At 45.8% G+C, this 14,800-nt stretch overlaps 1 protein-coding gene across 3 annotated transcripts in view; it reads right to left on the reverse strand.

The window, feature by feature from the left end:
* Positions 1–14,800, reverse strand: part of LOC125061249 (nuclear pore complex protein Nup98-Nup96) — a 71,074-nt gene that overhangs the window by 25,296 nt on the left and 30,978 nt on the right. For all 3 annotated transcript variants that reach the window (XM_047666580.1, XM_047666579.1, XM_047666578.1), the window contains 5 exons: positions 4,238–4,417; positions 3,499–3,561; positions 2,430–2,528; positions 1,162–1,293; positions 35–124 (listed from right to left, as the gene is read on the reverse strand). In XM_047666580.1, coding sequence (XP_047522536.1) covers positions 35–124; positions 1,162–1,293; positions 2,430–2,528; positions 3,499–3,561; positions 4,238–4,417 — 564 coding nt within the window. The remainder of the gene's footprint in view (positions 1–34; positions 125–1,161; positions 1,294–2,429; positions 2,529–3,498; positions 3,562–4,237; positions 4,418–14,800) is intronic.

Genomic DNA, 14,800 nt, shown 5'->3' on the forward strand with positions numbered 1-14,800 from the left:
TAAATAAAGGCTAGAGCTCATAAAAAACACTTACCAGCGATTGTTTTCTTGAAAGGCGGTACTTTTCTGTGATATTTCAGTATCACTGTATGTGGGTTCACGATTAGGGGACGTACAACTGGTTCTGAAATATTTAACATATTCAACTACAATATTTCATAAGGTTTTTTTTAAAATATTATATTATTACCTCTTGTACATTATCATTATCATCCCGTATTCATTTCCAAGGTTTAAAATCAGCAGAATAACCCAAAAACCTAGGAGTTCAGGCGCCTCTCTTTCGAATTCTTTGCGATTGTAACGGATAAAGTACTTATCCGGAGCTGGATATATTCGGTAGTGGGTTGATCAATTTAAAGTTATTAAAAAAAAGCAAACATGAGAGACAAATGGAAGAACTTGGAGATCAGAAAGTGAAGAGTGGCGGAGTGTTTATTGACAGTTTTTCTCTTCCGTTCTACGCCCTTGATTTGAGAACTGGCAGTTAATGTAAAATTAGATGCATTTAATGTATGTGACGTTCATAACGACCGAACCCAATTATCAATCCACAATCGATTGATAGGAATCTGAGATCAGACCGTGACAGTCGATCGATATCCTATCTGCATCCCAATAACCAAATCCTACGAAGACAATCCATTTTTGGCGACGGATAAAATGCTCTTTGTCGTTCCATTTTACCGAGTTTTCACTCATATTTGATAATCAATTTAAACCAAATAAAGTAAATAAAACCGTACAAATAACATTAAAATATACATGTGTATGTTTAAAACATAACAAACAGTTTTTTTTTTAAATTATTTAAAAAACTGGTGTAAATTAAAATCTTGTAAAATAATTAACTTTGAAATCGAGCTTTCGTCAACTGTCATTTTCATACAAAGGTCTATCCACAGACATCGATCCGACCTCCTATGGATAGCTTGTATCGACAGATAACTATTACAATCCGTCGATTGGTTATTGGCACACTTGCTGTAACATTTGGATTAATATAACTATCTCAGATGGTGGATTATGGGTTCGGGCGTAAGTGTACATTGTATTACCTATATGAATAAATTATATTTACTTCTGATCCTAGTATTAAATATTATAATAACATACAACTAAAAGCAACCCTAATTTTATTACTCGAATAAAGGCTTTTACCTTCAATAACGACCGGTGCTTCTTCAACCATCTCCATGTGCGAAACAGAAGTCGGTGGTTTCGAGATGACGGAGGCCGTGGCATGAGGCACCATCTGATCGCCCGTTGATATTGACACGTCGTCTTCCATTTCTGAAAATTATTTATCAAACCCGAACTTTAGCTCAAACAAAAATTGCTTAATTTATACCCCAAAAATAACTGTTGTATGGTTCCCAGTTGATGGGATGCCAAAAATAATAAAGGATGTTATTTTCACTCTATATTTTAAATGCTGAAGAGCCGCATCTGGCTTATACTCTCGGGGCGTAACTCCCATGATTTAGGAAATCTCCACAGTGAGAAAAATGTACAGCCTTGGCTCGTACATAAATAATAAAACTTAACGGATTTTCTGATATAGAAATCATTATTTTGGTTTAAATAAATACGACTCTGAGAAATACTACGCCATGACAGACAACTGCATCTTGTCGATAAAACAAAGCTAGCGCCAATTAGCGGCCCAGACTGTTTTACCGACGTTTGAGCAGATATTCAGATGGTCACGTGACTAAGGGTAGAGTAAACATTTAAACCAGTACATATTATCACAATACAAAAGCTGTTGAAGACAATGCCTACATTTGGCTTTACTCTCGGGGCGTAACTCCGACGATTTAGGTAATCGCCACGCTTATCAAACTAAGAGAGCCTGCGTCCTACCATATTCTTTAACGTTAAATTATTGTCTTAGTAAAAGTAAATACTTTAGTATAACTATTGTGAATATAAGTATTTTGTGACTGTTTTCCTTTCTCGCTTTTTTTTTATGTAATAGAAGGCAAACGGGCAGGAGGCTCACCGGATATTAAGTAATACCGCCGCTCATGGACACTCACATTGCCAGAAGGCTCGCGAGTGCGTTGCCGTACTTTTAAGAATTGGTACGTTCTTTTCTTGACATGCAGCCTAGCCTTAAAAACTAATTTAAAGCCTTAGAATAAATAATATAATGTAAGCTAAGGCACAAGTGTGAAGTTCGTCCATAGTGATTCATGCTTAACTTCGCGTTACAAGCCGCCATTTTGATATGCACACAGCGTGCCGTCGTGCTTGCCTTTTTCTCACAGGACCGCGCCGCGAACGGACGGGAATTTGTGTATAAGGATAAATACCAGACATTATAAGTGTATTAGTGTTTCCAATTAATAAATGTTTCTTTTTTTAATTTAATTATTAGTTTTTGATATAATAATATATATTTAGCAGGTCTTAAATATACTCACCAGTATCAGCATATAAGGAAGCTTTCATGAGCTGAACGTTATGGCTCTGTCTATGCTCCAAACGGGCCAACTCGGAGGTAGGACTCTTCACACCGAATGCTGGAACATAATTGTTGACATTAAATCTGGGTAAAATTTTAAGATTAACTAGCTTTTATAAAATTTTACTTTTCATTAATGTAAAATTAGAAGCATGTTAAATGCTATGCTGTATATTTCGTTTTTGACGTTCATATGTGAAAATTGTGTTACGTATATGAATAAATTATTTTTGACTTTGACTTTAACTTCAGAACAAAGCTTTGGGGACGTGGTTTAATATATATGGGAAATTCTAATATCATTCAACAATAAAGGTTATTTTTAGTAAATAGTGGTGGTACAACGTTTTAGGTCTGGGCTCCCTTTTTCCAAGATGGCGGCCGGGGGGGACAAGGGCGCCAACCACACAAACTTGGGTTTATTAAGCTTGTATTGACCCCCCCCTACATGTCCCATTAATAAAATTGGGTCCTCTATCAAATGTTCAGTTTGGCCCTCAAATTGTAACATTTCAATGGACTAAAGTTAATAAAACAATTTTTAACCGGATTGAAGTAATGTATTTACAATTATTTTAAATCTTTTTTTATCATCTTTTAGTCGATACCAACTCCGGGGAAATGAATACATATAATACAACTTTTTCTACAGCTGTGATACTTTTTGACATCCAACACCTTTTGTCTTCAGTCACCGTGACCACGCACGCTGTAAAGCACGCGAAACGTCACATAAATTTAAAATTATGAAAAATAATTGTAAATACATAACTTCAGTCCGGTTAAAAATTGTTTTATTAAATGTGTAAAAATTATGTCAATAAAAGACAATACTATGTCCATAGTATTATAAGTTACGTAAGTTAGTTTTTCGTTAGCGTCCTCTAATTTTATGTTAGTGAAGCTCACGTTTTAAACGAAAACAGTTAGTTAGTTGTAAAGTGTTTTATTTATTTGAACAACCCTCTAACAATCGCCACCGAGCTTAACTCCGTAAATAAATATTTTAGCAATAGAAGTAATCTCACCTTTGTTATCCTGATATAGACTGGTCGCATCTGCGTTGTCTTCTGTCGTGTCCATTTCAAAACCTATTTCCAAATTAAATCAAACTAAATTAAACTAAATTTCCAAAATCTTATTTATAAGGAGTAAATCTCTTTAATTCTAACATAATTTTAAATTTGTGTTCATTAGTTTCGTTCTTAGTAATAAGAAAGAAAAACTTGTACTCTTTCTGATTACTAAGAACGTAAAGAACAAATTTTGCATCTATAGTGAAAATTATTTAAGAAAGTGGTAATTTTAATATCGTTAGAAGTGCAGCATGTTCGATTACAAAAATAATAAACTAAATTTTGCGTATCTTTATATATATAATTCTTCTGTGAGTGTGTATGTCACTGAAGTGTGTGTGTATTCTCTCAAACGACTGAACCGATTTTGATGAAATTTTTTGTGTGTGTTCAAGGGGATCTGGGAATGGTTTAGATTCACAAATCAGCCCGCCAGATGGCGCTGCAGTCGGTACTTTCATACTTTGCTTTACTAATCGCTTGAAATATCATGCAGGACAACGTCTGTCGGGTCCACTAGTACTTCGATAATCGCGTACACCATATTGGTGCACAGCCGAGGTTCTGAACGCACGAGGGAATCATATCATAGAGGAAGTGAAAGTGTTATCACTGCTGTTATCAATTGCCTTCGCTCATCTCCATGTATCACTAATGAGGGACAAGAATCCCATACCCCAAAAATACCAACCTTTGGACCCGTTCATCAAATTGAGCGAGGTCTGCAGGAACATATCATCATCACCCACAGAGGAATTGAATCCCATTCCGCCTAGACCCAAATTTGACCCTACGGTCAGGTTTGACCCGAGGCCTATATTTGTTCCAAGACCTCCTAGAGCTGGTGTTACGGGCACTACTGGTTTTGTGACTGGAAAGAAAATATTTAATCTAAAATCGGAACTCAAACTGTGTTTGGCAAGTTTTTGCGGTTTTTGAAGTTATACATCTTTAGGCGCGTTATGAAAAATTGATGAGAGTGAAATTTTACGATTGCGTGCGCACCGTGACACAAAATTAATAGAATGAAGTTGCCCACGGAAGATGCTACGGCATTGGACATAATTTAAAATCAACATTCGAATACCTAATAATATATTTTAGGTTACACTTAATGTAAGAGAATAATAATAAATATTTCTTTATTTAATTTTTCAAATGTAAACTGAACTTTATTGACTATAATGACTCCTTTTCCAGTCTTTGATTATTTAATTGTAATTAATTATTTGCATGCAATCAAAAACTATTTTTAATAATGCCAAAGAAGTATAACTTCTTACGCGCGTACATAAGTACACCCTTTTTTTGTATTGATCACTTTTATATATGTAAAATTTTAGAAAATAAAAAAAGATTTTACACCATATTTAATTAGACGTTCTAGAATGTGGTTCTAAAAGCTAAGATACACCAAACGTAACCCACAAAATCTACCACTTTGCGATGATCATCTTGATTGCAACGATACTATCGTTATATACTATATAACAAATATCATTGTATTCAAAACTAGAAGATGTATAAACATATATTGATCATTCAGGAAGGGGCTAAATTACGAAATTAACCTAAACAATGTAAGTTTAATAAAATAAATACAGTGTAAACTCCATGTAATGTCCTTCGATTTAACGATAAACCCCCTAAAGCGTTGAAATCACTCGGCTTTGGTTGGTTTAGTTTGTCTTCCATACAATGATACACTCTACATAGCATTACACCCTCAATAACGACAATTAAATAATAAAAAGTACTCAAGTTGCCGAAATTAGTTAACGCTTTATTATTAGCTCGTAATAAACTCGACTGTCGACATCATACGTACTGAACTTTCTGAGAAATCCGTTCGTTTGTTTACAAATTGGGATTGCTTGTGCGTGCTTTATTACCAAGAAATACGAAATAATTACTGGTGCAGCAAAAGACGTCAGACGAAAATAAAAGAATACGCAATAGCTCTCTAATAAGAATTGTTTTTTATGTAATTACTAACACATTTAACATTTTCTAATACAGATTTTTCTTCTTTCCTTTTAACGACAACTCTTTGTAACGTCAAAATAGGCACGATCCCTTGAGTGTCGTTATATAAAGTTTACATTGTAATTATAACCACAATCACACAACACAGCCGAATTAGGTATTTGTCGGCGCCTGTACCGCCGTACGCGCCTATAGCAAACAACACCTGCATCGAGCACGTCACAGCCGGTTCTTCAAGTCTCCCCACTCTCCCCACTACTGAGTCTGTCGTTATAAATGGCGGAGCGGGCCTTACGCAGGCAAACAGCTGTCTGCCACCCTGTTGAGCACACGAGCCTTTTCTTTTATCGCGTTTTGTTTAAAATCTTTATTAAGTAAAGATAATAACAAACACCGAACGAGGGAGCCGCCTGCACTAAATACTACGCCGGCACCAAGGTAAGGAAAGTGCTGCGCCTATCCCGGCTTCCCACCAGCGGGTCTCACCGGGGGATGCGCATGCGCGGACCAAACTAAGGTGTCCAGGCTGTGCCTGGCAGACTCCAGCTCCCGTTATGGAGCGAAGATCCCGTCGCGACGAGTCTGGCCCGCGCGCCAAAGAACGCTCCCGCTCGCGCGGTGGAGCCGCGCCGCCGCCGCCGTCGTCAACCACAATTACACCCGCGTCGCGTATGGCAGACCGGCCCAGGTTTGACTCTCGCTCGCGTAGCGATCGAGCCCTGGGACCGGGAGCCGAAGACAGTGTAAATAAAAACATTTCCTACGAACAGCTCTCGTCGCGGTATACGGCTGGCGTATACCCCGACGCAGCGGCCCCCCACAACCCCTCCCCCGCGGAGGAAATTAGTGACCAACGCGGAATATCGCGTACGACCTCGGATGTAAATTTAAATGCAAATTTAAATATAAACTTAAGTGAAAGTGTAAGTGCCCACGGTGGCGATTTTAGGCCGCAGCTCTCGTCGCGGTATACGGACGACGAGAGCGCCCTTGTCGCCACCCCGCACCGACCTCAACCTCATCAAATAATAAATCCTGTAAGTAAAGATTTATCAGACCTATCTTATCAAGGCGACAACCCTGCCCATGGGCGCGATCCTGAAGAGCTGATCGCGTACCTAGAGGGCGACCTGCGGCCTTTGCAGCCCGTATCCGCGCGGGCCGGATATGAGTTGGATGCGTTTTTTGTTGCGCAGACAATCATAGGCCGGTACGCCTACGCGTATCTTCCTAGTTATTCTGCGCCGCACCCCCGACCTCACCCCCGCTATATATGACATCAAGGAGTTGCTGTGTATACCGGGGGTCACGATCGAGTCCTGGCGGGGCAAAAGGGGCCCCGCCCAATGTCACCGGTGCCAAGGATTTAGACACTCTTCGCACCAATGCCACCGGGCCTTAGCCTGTGTGAGGTGCGGGGAGGGACACCACGCCACAGACTGCCCCCTGCCAAAGGGGGCAACGCCGAAGTGCGTCAACTGCAAGGGGGCGCACCCGGCGAACCATAGCACGTGCCCTGTGCTAAAGGAGGAGGCGCGCAATAAGCGCGCAGGCACAGTGGCACACACCACACGGGGCATGGGCGCCTCGAAGGCGCGTGGCGCACATGGCGCGCCTGGCGCGCCTGGCGCACCTGGCGCAAGTGGCGCGCGGGGCGCGCGTGGTGCGCATGGCGCGCAGAGCGCGCGGGACGCACATGGCGCGCATGGCGCACCTGGCGCTTCTGCCCGTGCACCCGCAAAGCATGGAGACGAGCCGCGCACGCATGCGCAGGCTGAGCCGCGCGCCCATGGGCAGCACGTTTCGTACCATCGAGATGTAGACATCATCTCCTACCCTACGGAGCCCCTGCGAGGTCAGCGCAGGCGCCCCAGAGGTAGGAGAGGTCGGGGGGGGTTGCAACCCCCCGCCCCCCCGCGCGCGGAGTTTTCTGCGCAAGCCGAGGCTGGCCCCAGTAGGGCCGCCGCCGACTCCGCTCCAGCCGATGGAGCCACCAGAGCCGCCGGACAGCGAGCCGCACGCCCCCACAGTGGGGGCCCATTGGGGGGCCTGACGCCTTCCATTGAGGCGGCGATCGTTGAAGCGGTTGACAGGGCGGTCAACGAATTGATGGGCGCCCTATACCCGCCCCCGTCCGATCATCGTGCAGGACGCCGAGGGCGCAGTAGAGGCGTAAGAAAACAAAGAAGATGAACTTACGCCTCCTGCACTGGAACGCCGCAGGCCTTCGGGGAAAAGGCCACCACCTGCGTCACATCTTGCGTACCCAAGACGTGGATGTGGCGCTCATCTCCGAAACACACTTGCGCTCCACCGACCGCCTGAGTGCTGCGGGCTACTTCGTCTACCGCGAAGAGCACCAGGCGATCACCGGGGCGCCCATACGTGGCCTGGCGGTACTGATTAGAAGGAGGATTCCTCATCGTGCCATCCAGGCCACAAATCACACTGGCATCCTGACGCTAGGGGTAGAGCTGGAACTGGGTGGCCAGCCCACAGAAGTGTTGGCCATCTACGCTCCCCCTGGCTCTAACTTCATCCCGGCCGAATTGGAGGCCACGCTCAAACAGAGGCCAACAATCCTCGCGGGCGACTGGAATGCCAAGCACATCAGCTGGCACTCGCACTCCAACAGCCCGCGGGGGATTCGACTTCTACAATACGCCGAGACCCGAGGTTACACCGTGTGCGGGCCAGAAGACGCGACACACTACCCAAGGATAGACACCCACAGGCCGGACATCATAGACTTGGTGGTACACAACCGGCCTGGCCTCCACCTGGCGCAGGAGGTACTGATGGACGAATTCCAGTCGGACCACCAGCCAGTGCTGTGCATCGTCGCGGGGGCACCATCCCCGCCTGCGCGCACCTGCAGGGTCACCGACTGGAACGCCTTCGAGTCCATCATTGGAGACACCCCTGCACCCGGCCCACCGGACATGACACCAGGCGCCGTTGACGACATGGCGGAGTCCATGACGCGGCAACTCCAGGCGGCTCTGGCGGAAGCTACCACGACGCGTCCGCCGGAGGTCATACGCCCAGACCTCGCTCCCCACGTGCAAAGACTGATAAAACAGAAGCGCGCACTCAGGAGGCAGTGGCAGCGCAATCGCTGCCCAGTGCTGAAGACGCAGCTGAACCGCCTCGCCGAGCGTGTCAAGGCCGAACTGGCGACACACGCGCGGCGCACGTGGGAGCACTCTCTGGGAGAGGCCACTACAGAGCCTACTCGCCTCTTCCAATTATGCCGCCGTCTCTACCGGACTCCAGAGCCGAAGCGTCCACTGTATGACAGCAACGGCGTCATCACCTACAATGACACCGATCGGGCCGAAATCTTCGCCGAACAACTCCAGCGCCAATTCTCGCCGAACACCGCGACATCCCCTGCGCGTGTGGCTGAGGTAGAGAGCGCTGTCGAGGCCCGGTTGTCGAGCCCGATCCCACCTGACGAAGCCGGGATCTTCTTCTCGCCAACGCAAGTGCGGAAGACGATCCGAAGACTGCCGCTGAAGAAGGCCCCAGGACCGGATGGCATCACCCACCAGGCGCTGCGCCATCTACCGATGAGGTGGATTGTCGCGCTGGCGCGCCTTTTCACGGGAATCCTCCGGACCCTCCACTTCCCGAAGACCTGGAAAGAGGGCAAGGTGATCCTAATACCGAAGCCCGGGAAGGACTCTACCCGACCTGAGAGCTACCGGCCCATCACTCTGCTCTCGACGCAGTCGAAGCTGTTCGAGAGGCTGCTGCTGCAGAGGATCCAACTTTACCTGCAGCCAAGGCCCGAACAGTTTGGCTTCCGCGGCGAGCACAGCACGACGTTGCAGCTGACGAAGGTGCTCTTCACTGCAGCCACGGCCCTGAACAAGAAGAACGCGGCCGCAGCCGTCATGCTGGACATGGAAAAGGCCTTCGACCGTGTCTGGCACGATGGCCTCGTGTTGAAGCTCGCCGAGTCTCCACTGCCCCGCCGCATAGTCGCCGTGCTCCGCGCCTTTCTCACTGATCGCACGTTTTTCGTAGCGACGGGAGAGGCTGCGTCGAGACCGCGACCTATCACGGCGGGTGTACCACAAGGCAGCGTGCTGTCTCCAATCTTGTATGCCACGTATACTGACGACGTCCCGTGCCCAGAAGGGTGCACCTTGGCCCTCTACGCAGACGATACGGCGTACGTGGCCACATCCCTAAACATAAAGCACGCTGCGGTTAAGCTCCAACGCGCTCTGGACCTCCTGCCAGAGTGGCTAGAAAAGTGGAGATTAGCCGCCAACCCTAACAAGACACAGGCGATTGCCTTTGGCCAGAGTAAGTTGCCGCCGCCCCTGAGATTCCTGGATCAGGACGTGCCGTGGAAGACGCCGGTCACATATTTAGGGGTCACCATAGACCGGCGACTCACAATGCGGCACCATGTCAACAGGGCAGTAGGGAGAGCCAAGGGTGCGACGTACGCGCTCTACCCCCTACTCTACGGCAACTTACCCCTCCGAATCAAGCTCGCGCTCTACAAACTGTACGTGCGCCCACACCTAACGTACGCGGCACCGGCGTGGTACTCCTACACAAAGGAGACCCACCGCCAGAGACTGCGCGCCGTACAAAACATCAACCTACGACGCGCAGTGGGGGCCCCCCGCTACGTTAGGAACACCACCATAGCGCGGGACTTGAGGATGGAGTCAATCGACGAGTTCGTCGCACGGCTCGCCAAGGGGATGTTTGATCGAGCGGACGCCTCTCAACATCCCCACCTCAAGGACATCGCGCCGTGGCACTCCAGGCCACCAGACAAATACAGGTATCCGCGTGAGCTATTCTCCGCGGATACCTCAACCACCGGACGTGACACCAGGGCAGCAACCGCGCCTACGACCGCTGGTCGCCTCGCTGGGCCTCCCCCGGGGCCACCGGGGGTCTCACCCGGCGGAGCTTGACCGCGAGCCGCGTAGCTGCCCGATACCAACCATTGAGACACCAGGGCCAAGTCGAGAATACTCCTTGGCCCCAAACCACCGGATTGACACCCCGGAATAGACCCCATCGGCTGCGCGCAGCGAGTTGAGGCCAACGTCTCCTTGCGCGCTGCAGCCCCCACCAAGAGGAGAAACCTCGACCCCGTACCGCCCTGTATTAGCAGGGCGCGAGAAGTCACACCACCCGAAGGGGGCATAGCCTCGAACGGGCTTAAACACACCCCTCTAGAGGGAGTGTGTAACAAAAGCAAAGAACGCAGGCAGTCTCGGCTCTGGCGTGGCTTGGTGCACTAGTTGTATCTTGCGAGCTTATCCCTGACTCATATTACTCTAATTACTCTGTGTAAATTAGGAGTGATTAAAATAGAATTACTATTTGAAAATTAAGTGGCATTTAATTTATTAAAATGTCCTACCCAAATCTTACATCAGAAGTGGGATGTAACCACACGACCCACATGGCGGTGACAGCAACGAAAAATTACAGCGATTGTTGGAAGCTAAGAAACAGAATTTCATGGTATTATTGGAGACCATGAAAACCCCTCAACTTAACGAAGCGATGCATTTACCCGATTTTAATCCGCACATGGATTACCACAGCGAGCATGTTCATGGAGGAGCGAAAAATTGCAGGGTACGACTGTCAGGATACCGCCGCCCCATTTCTATTAAATTTAAATAACGCCAAACCTAAAGATGGCGAATAATGGCAAGATGAAAAAATATGACTACCGAGGAAATAGTCGTTTCGAGTGTTCTCGCACATCTTTCACAATGTGAAACGCGTGTTCAACATTTGGAGTTTACAACTGAAATTGCGTCACGTGGATCTGTGCAAAGTTGCAGCACCCCTAGGAAGGTTGAGTCACTCGGGTGAGCAGTTTTCATTTTGTTACGATTAGGGTTCAGAATGAAAGAAACGATTTCTTGGAAATTTAGAGGCAGGCGGTCACACGAGACCGTGTCTTTGACTGGTATAGGATATCCTAGGGTAAATAGTACTGTGCAGATTCTCGTGTGTTGACTCGACCAAGGTTAGGGTGACATAGTGTTTAAAAAAAAAAACGAAGAGCTTAACCAGACAAAACTTGACTACTGTACAAAGGGCCGTTCAAAGTATCTGAAGTCTTTGATGGTGATCGCTATCTTATTAAAGCTTTAGACTCTAAACGGACGTGCAAGTACGCCCATGATCGTTTTCGAGAAATGTCTGAAGGTCAAGTTGTGATAGATGATTGTGATGTAACGAAGTAGATGTTGAGGCTGTTGGGCCTAGTGGTAGTCAACACAATTCTTAATAGTGCTCGATGGAGGCACCGGTGTAATTCTTGATGGAGGCATTTTTGTGGGGATGCTCGAGGGAGGCGTGCCCCGAAGTGGTAGCTTGTGCTCGATAGAGGTACATTGCCATGGCGTTTGGTGACGCCAGTGTGTGTTGAAATTAAGCAAGGTGTTGATTCTGTTGATTTTTATTGATTCTGTTAAGATCGTGATAATGACCATAACAGACCTTCAGCATTTTCGCATCGATTATTTTTATTCGCTGTTATGTGTAAAGAACAGATAGTGTAAACGTGGATATAACGTCACGTTTTTAAGGTCAGTGCTCGCGTGCGGTATTGCTCGATCGAGCTAATCTATCGAGTGGAACCATGGCATAGGCTTTCGTCCACACATTGAGCATTGATCTATCGAGTGAGGCGCGCCGTTCGGTATCACCGAACCGTTCGGGCCAAAAGATGTCTGTGCAATAAAGGAGCGTTCGAGCCAAAAGATGTCTGTGCAACAAAGGATACGGTGGCTGTATTTAGCAAGTCTCACAGTGCTTTATAAGAAAATCAAAGAAAATTAAAAGAAAAAAACGTAAAAGGAGGTACTGGGTTAGACATTGGTAAGATCGCCGTTCTGATTACAGCCACGTAAACTTGATTGAAGAGCTACGTGTATGTCCTGAAGATTATAACAATTATTTAAGGATGCCTCCAGAGCTATATGAAGAATTACAATAAACAATACCAGACTGACGCTCGTCTCGCGCCACACGCAGTCACGTACACTCGTTCGAGTCAAGATTGACGGCTCGCTTCGAGTAGGGTAGAAGGGTAGAAGGAAATTACTTTCAATTAATTCCTACGAGCTGGCTCGGTGCAAGCCTTCGAGCTGTGAGTTTTGCGGTCCACACGTTGTTTTTTGCTCGACTTCGAGTAAAACTACCGTGTGAAAGTACTGACCTTTAGTGATTGATGATTTGTGTCATAACATTTCTAATGATTCGTTTTATTTGGTCAGAATGACCGAGTCTGAGAATTGATGACCTGTGGATTTTCTTTTCGAGAGCACACGAGGACGTGTGATGCGGCAGGGTGACCGTGACGGCGAGGTTACGTTTATGCAATCATAGATGTCGTTATTAGCTGTCTCTGTAAGAGATGGCGTTTGAGTCAGGTCTGCGTACGGTTCGAGAGTGGGTGGAGAGGTGGTGGCCAACCACCGCAAACTGTATCTTTTCTCTACTGGCATGGAAGCCATTTTTAAGAAAATTGCAGATAGTTTAAATTCTCAACTGTGTATTCATCAATACCTATCAAGTTGGTGCCATTTGACCCGGATGAAACCGATTCAGACATAACCAATTGGTGCACTTTAAATGACATAATTATTGACAAGAAGAATTTAGAAGGCGTTGATTTGATTATTGCTGGTATTCACTGTTTTAAAGGTCGCGCCGCGACATGCCTCACAATTATACAGCCTATCAGGTCATTTGATACCTGGCAGAGCATTCGGGAAATATTAATTTCGAACTTTGCAAAATCAATTACTGAAGTAGAACGGAAAAAGTTCCGTCCTTTTAGAGGCGCTTGTTATGTTTATGAAAAAAAAAAAGTTACCAGTCCAACATTGTTGAAGGGCTTAGGCCAGTCCAATGATGTTGCAGGGCACAAGTAAAAAAAAAAAAGAAAAAGAAGAGGTTGCCAGCCCAACATTATTGAAGGGCTTAAGGCCGGTCCAATAGTGTTGCAGGGCACATGATAAAAAAAAAGGGGTTGCCAGTCCAATATTATTGAAGGGCTAATGCCGGTCCAATAATGTTGCAGGGCACATGTTAAAAATAGGTTGCTAGTCCAGCATTGTTGAAGGGCTTCTTATTAAGGCCGGTCCAATAATGTTGCAGGGCACAAGTATAAAAAAAGAAAAGGTTGCCAGCCCAACATTATTGAAGGGCTTAAGGCCGGTCCAATAGTGTTGCAGGGGACATGATAAAAAAAAGGGGTTGCCAGTCCAATATTATTGAAGGGCTAATGCCGGTCCAATAATGTTGCAGGGCACATGTTAAAAAAAAAATACGGATTGTTTTAATTTTGCAGGGCTTTGAGCTAGACCAAAATTATGCAGTGGCTATGGCTACAGGGAATGTAAATTCCGGACTAGCAGAAATGACTAATTGTTTTATTTTTGCAGAGCTTTGAGCTAGACCAAAATTATGCAATGGCTATGGCTACAGGGAATGTAAATTCCGGACTAGCAGAAATGACTAATTGTTATGGTTTTGCAGGGCTTTGAACCAGACCAAAATTATGCGCCTTAATTTATGTAACTGATGTAACAGAGATATGGGATGAGGCGCGTGCGAGGACGCACGCATGTCAGTATGGCCGTGTCGGCGCCTGTACCGCCGTACGCGCCTATAGCAAACAACACCTGCATCGAGCACGTCACAGCCGGTTCTTCAAGTCTCCCCACTCTCCCCACTACTGAGTCTGTCGTTATAAATGGCGGAGCGGGCCTTACGCAGGCAGTCTCGGCTCTGGCGTGGCTTGGTGCACTAGTTGTATCTTGCGAGCTTATCCCTGACTCATATTACTCTAATTACTCTGTGTAAATTAGGAGTGATTAAAATAGAATTACTATTTGAAAATTAAGTGGCATTTAATTTATTAAAATGTCCTACCCAAATCTTACATATTCAATATTAGATAGACAGAAAATATAGATATTAGTTGCCGAAATTAGTAAACGCTTTATTATTAGCCCGTAATAAACTCGACTGCCGGCATTATACGTGAACTTTCTGAGAAATCCGATCGTTTGTTTACAAATTGGGATTGCTTGTGCGTGCTTTATCACCAAGAAATACGAAATAAATACTGGTGCAGCAAAAGACGTCAGACGAAAATAATAGAATAACGCAATAGCGTTCAAATAAGAATTGTTTTTTATGTAATGACTATCACATTTAACATTTTCTTTTTCTAATATAGATTTTTCTTCTTTCCATT

The sequence above is a fragment of the Pieris napi genome, chromosome 23 (assembly GCF_905475465.1).
Source record: "Pieris napi chromosome 23, ilPieNapi1.2, whole genome shotgun sequence".
Classification (NCBI taxonomy): domain Eukaryota; kingdom Metazoa; phylum Arthropoda; class Insecta; order Lepidoptera; family Pieridae; genus Pieris; species Pieris napi.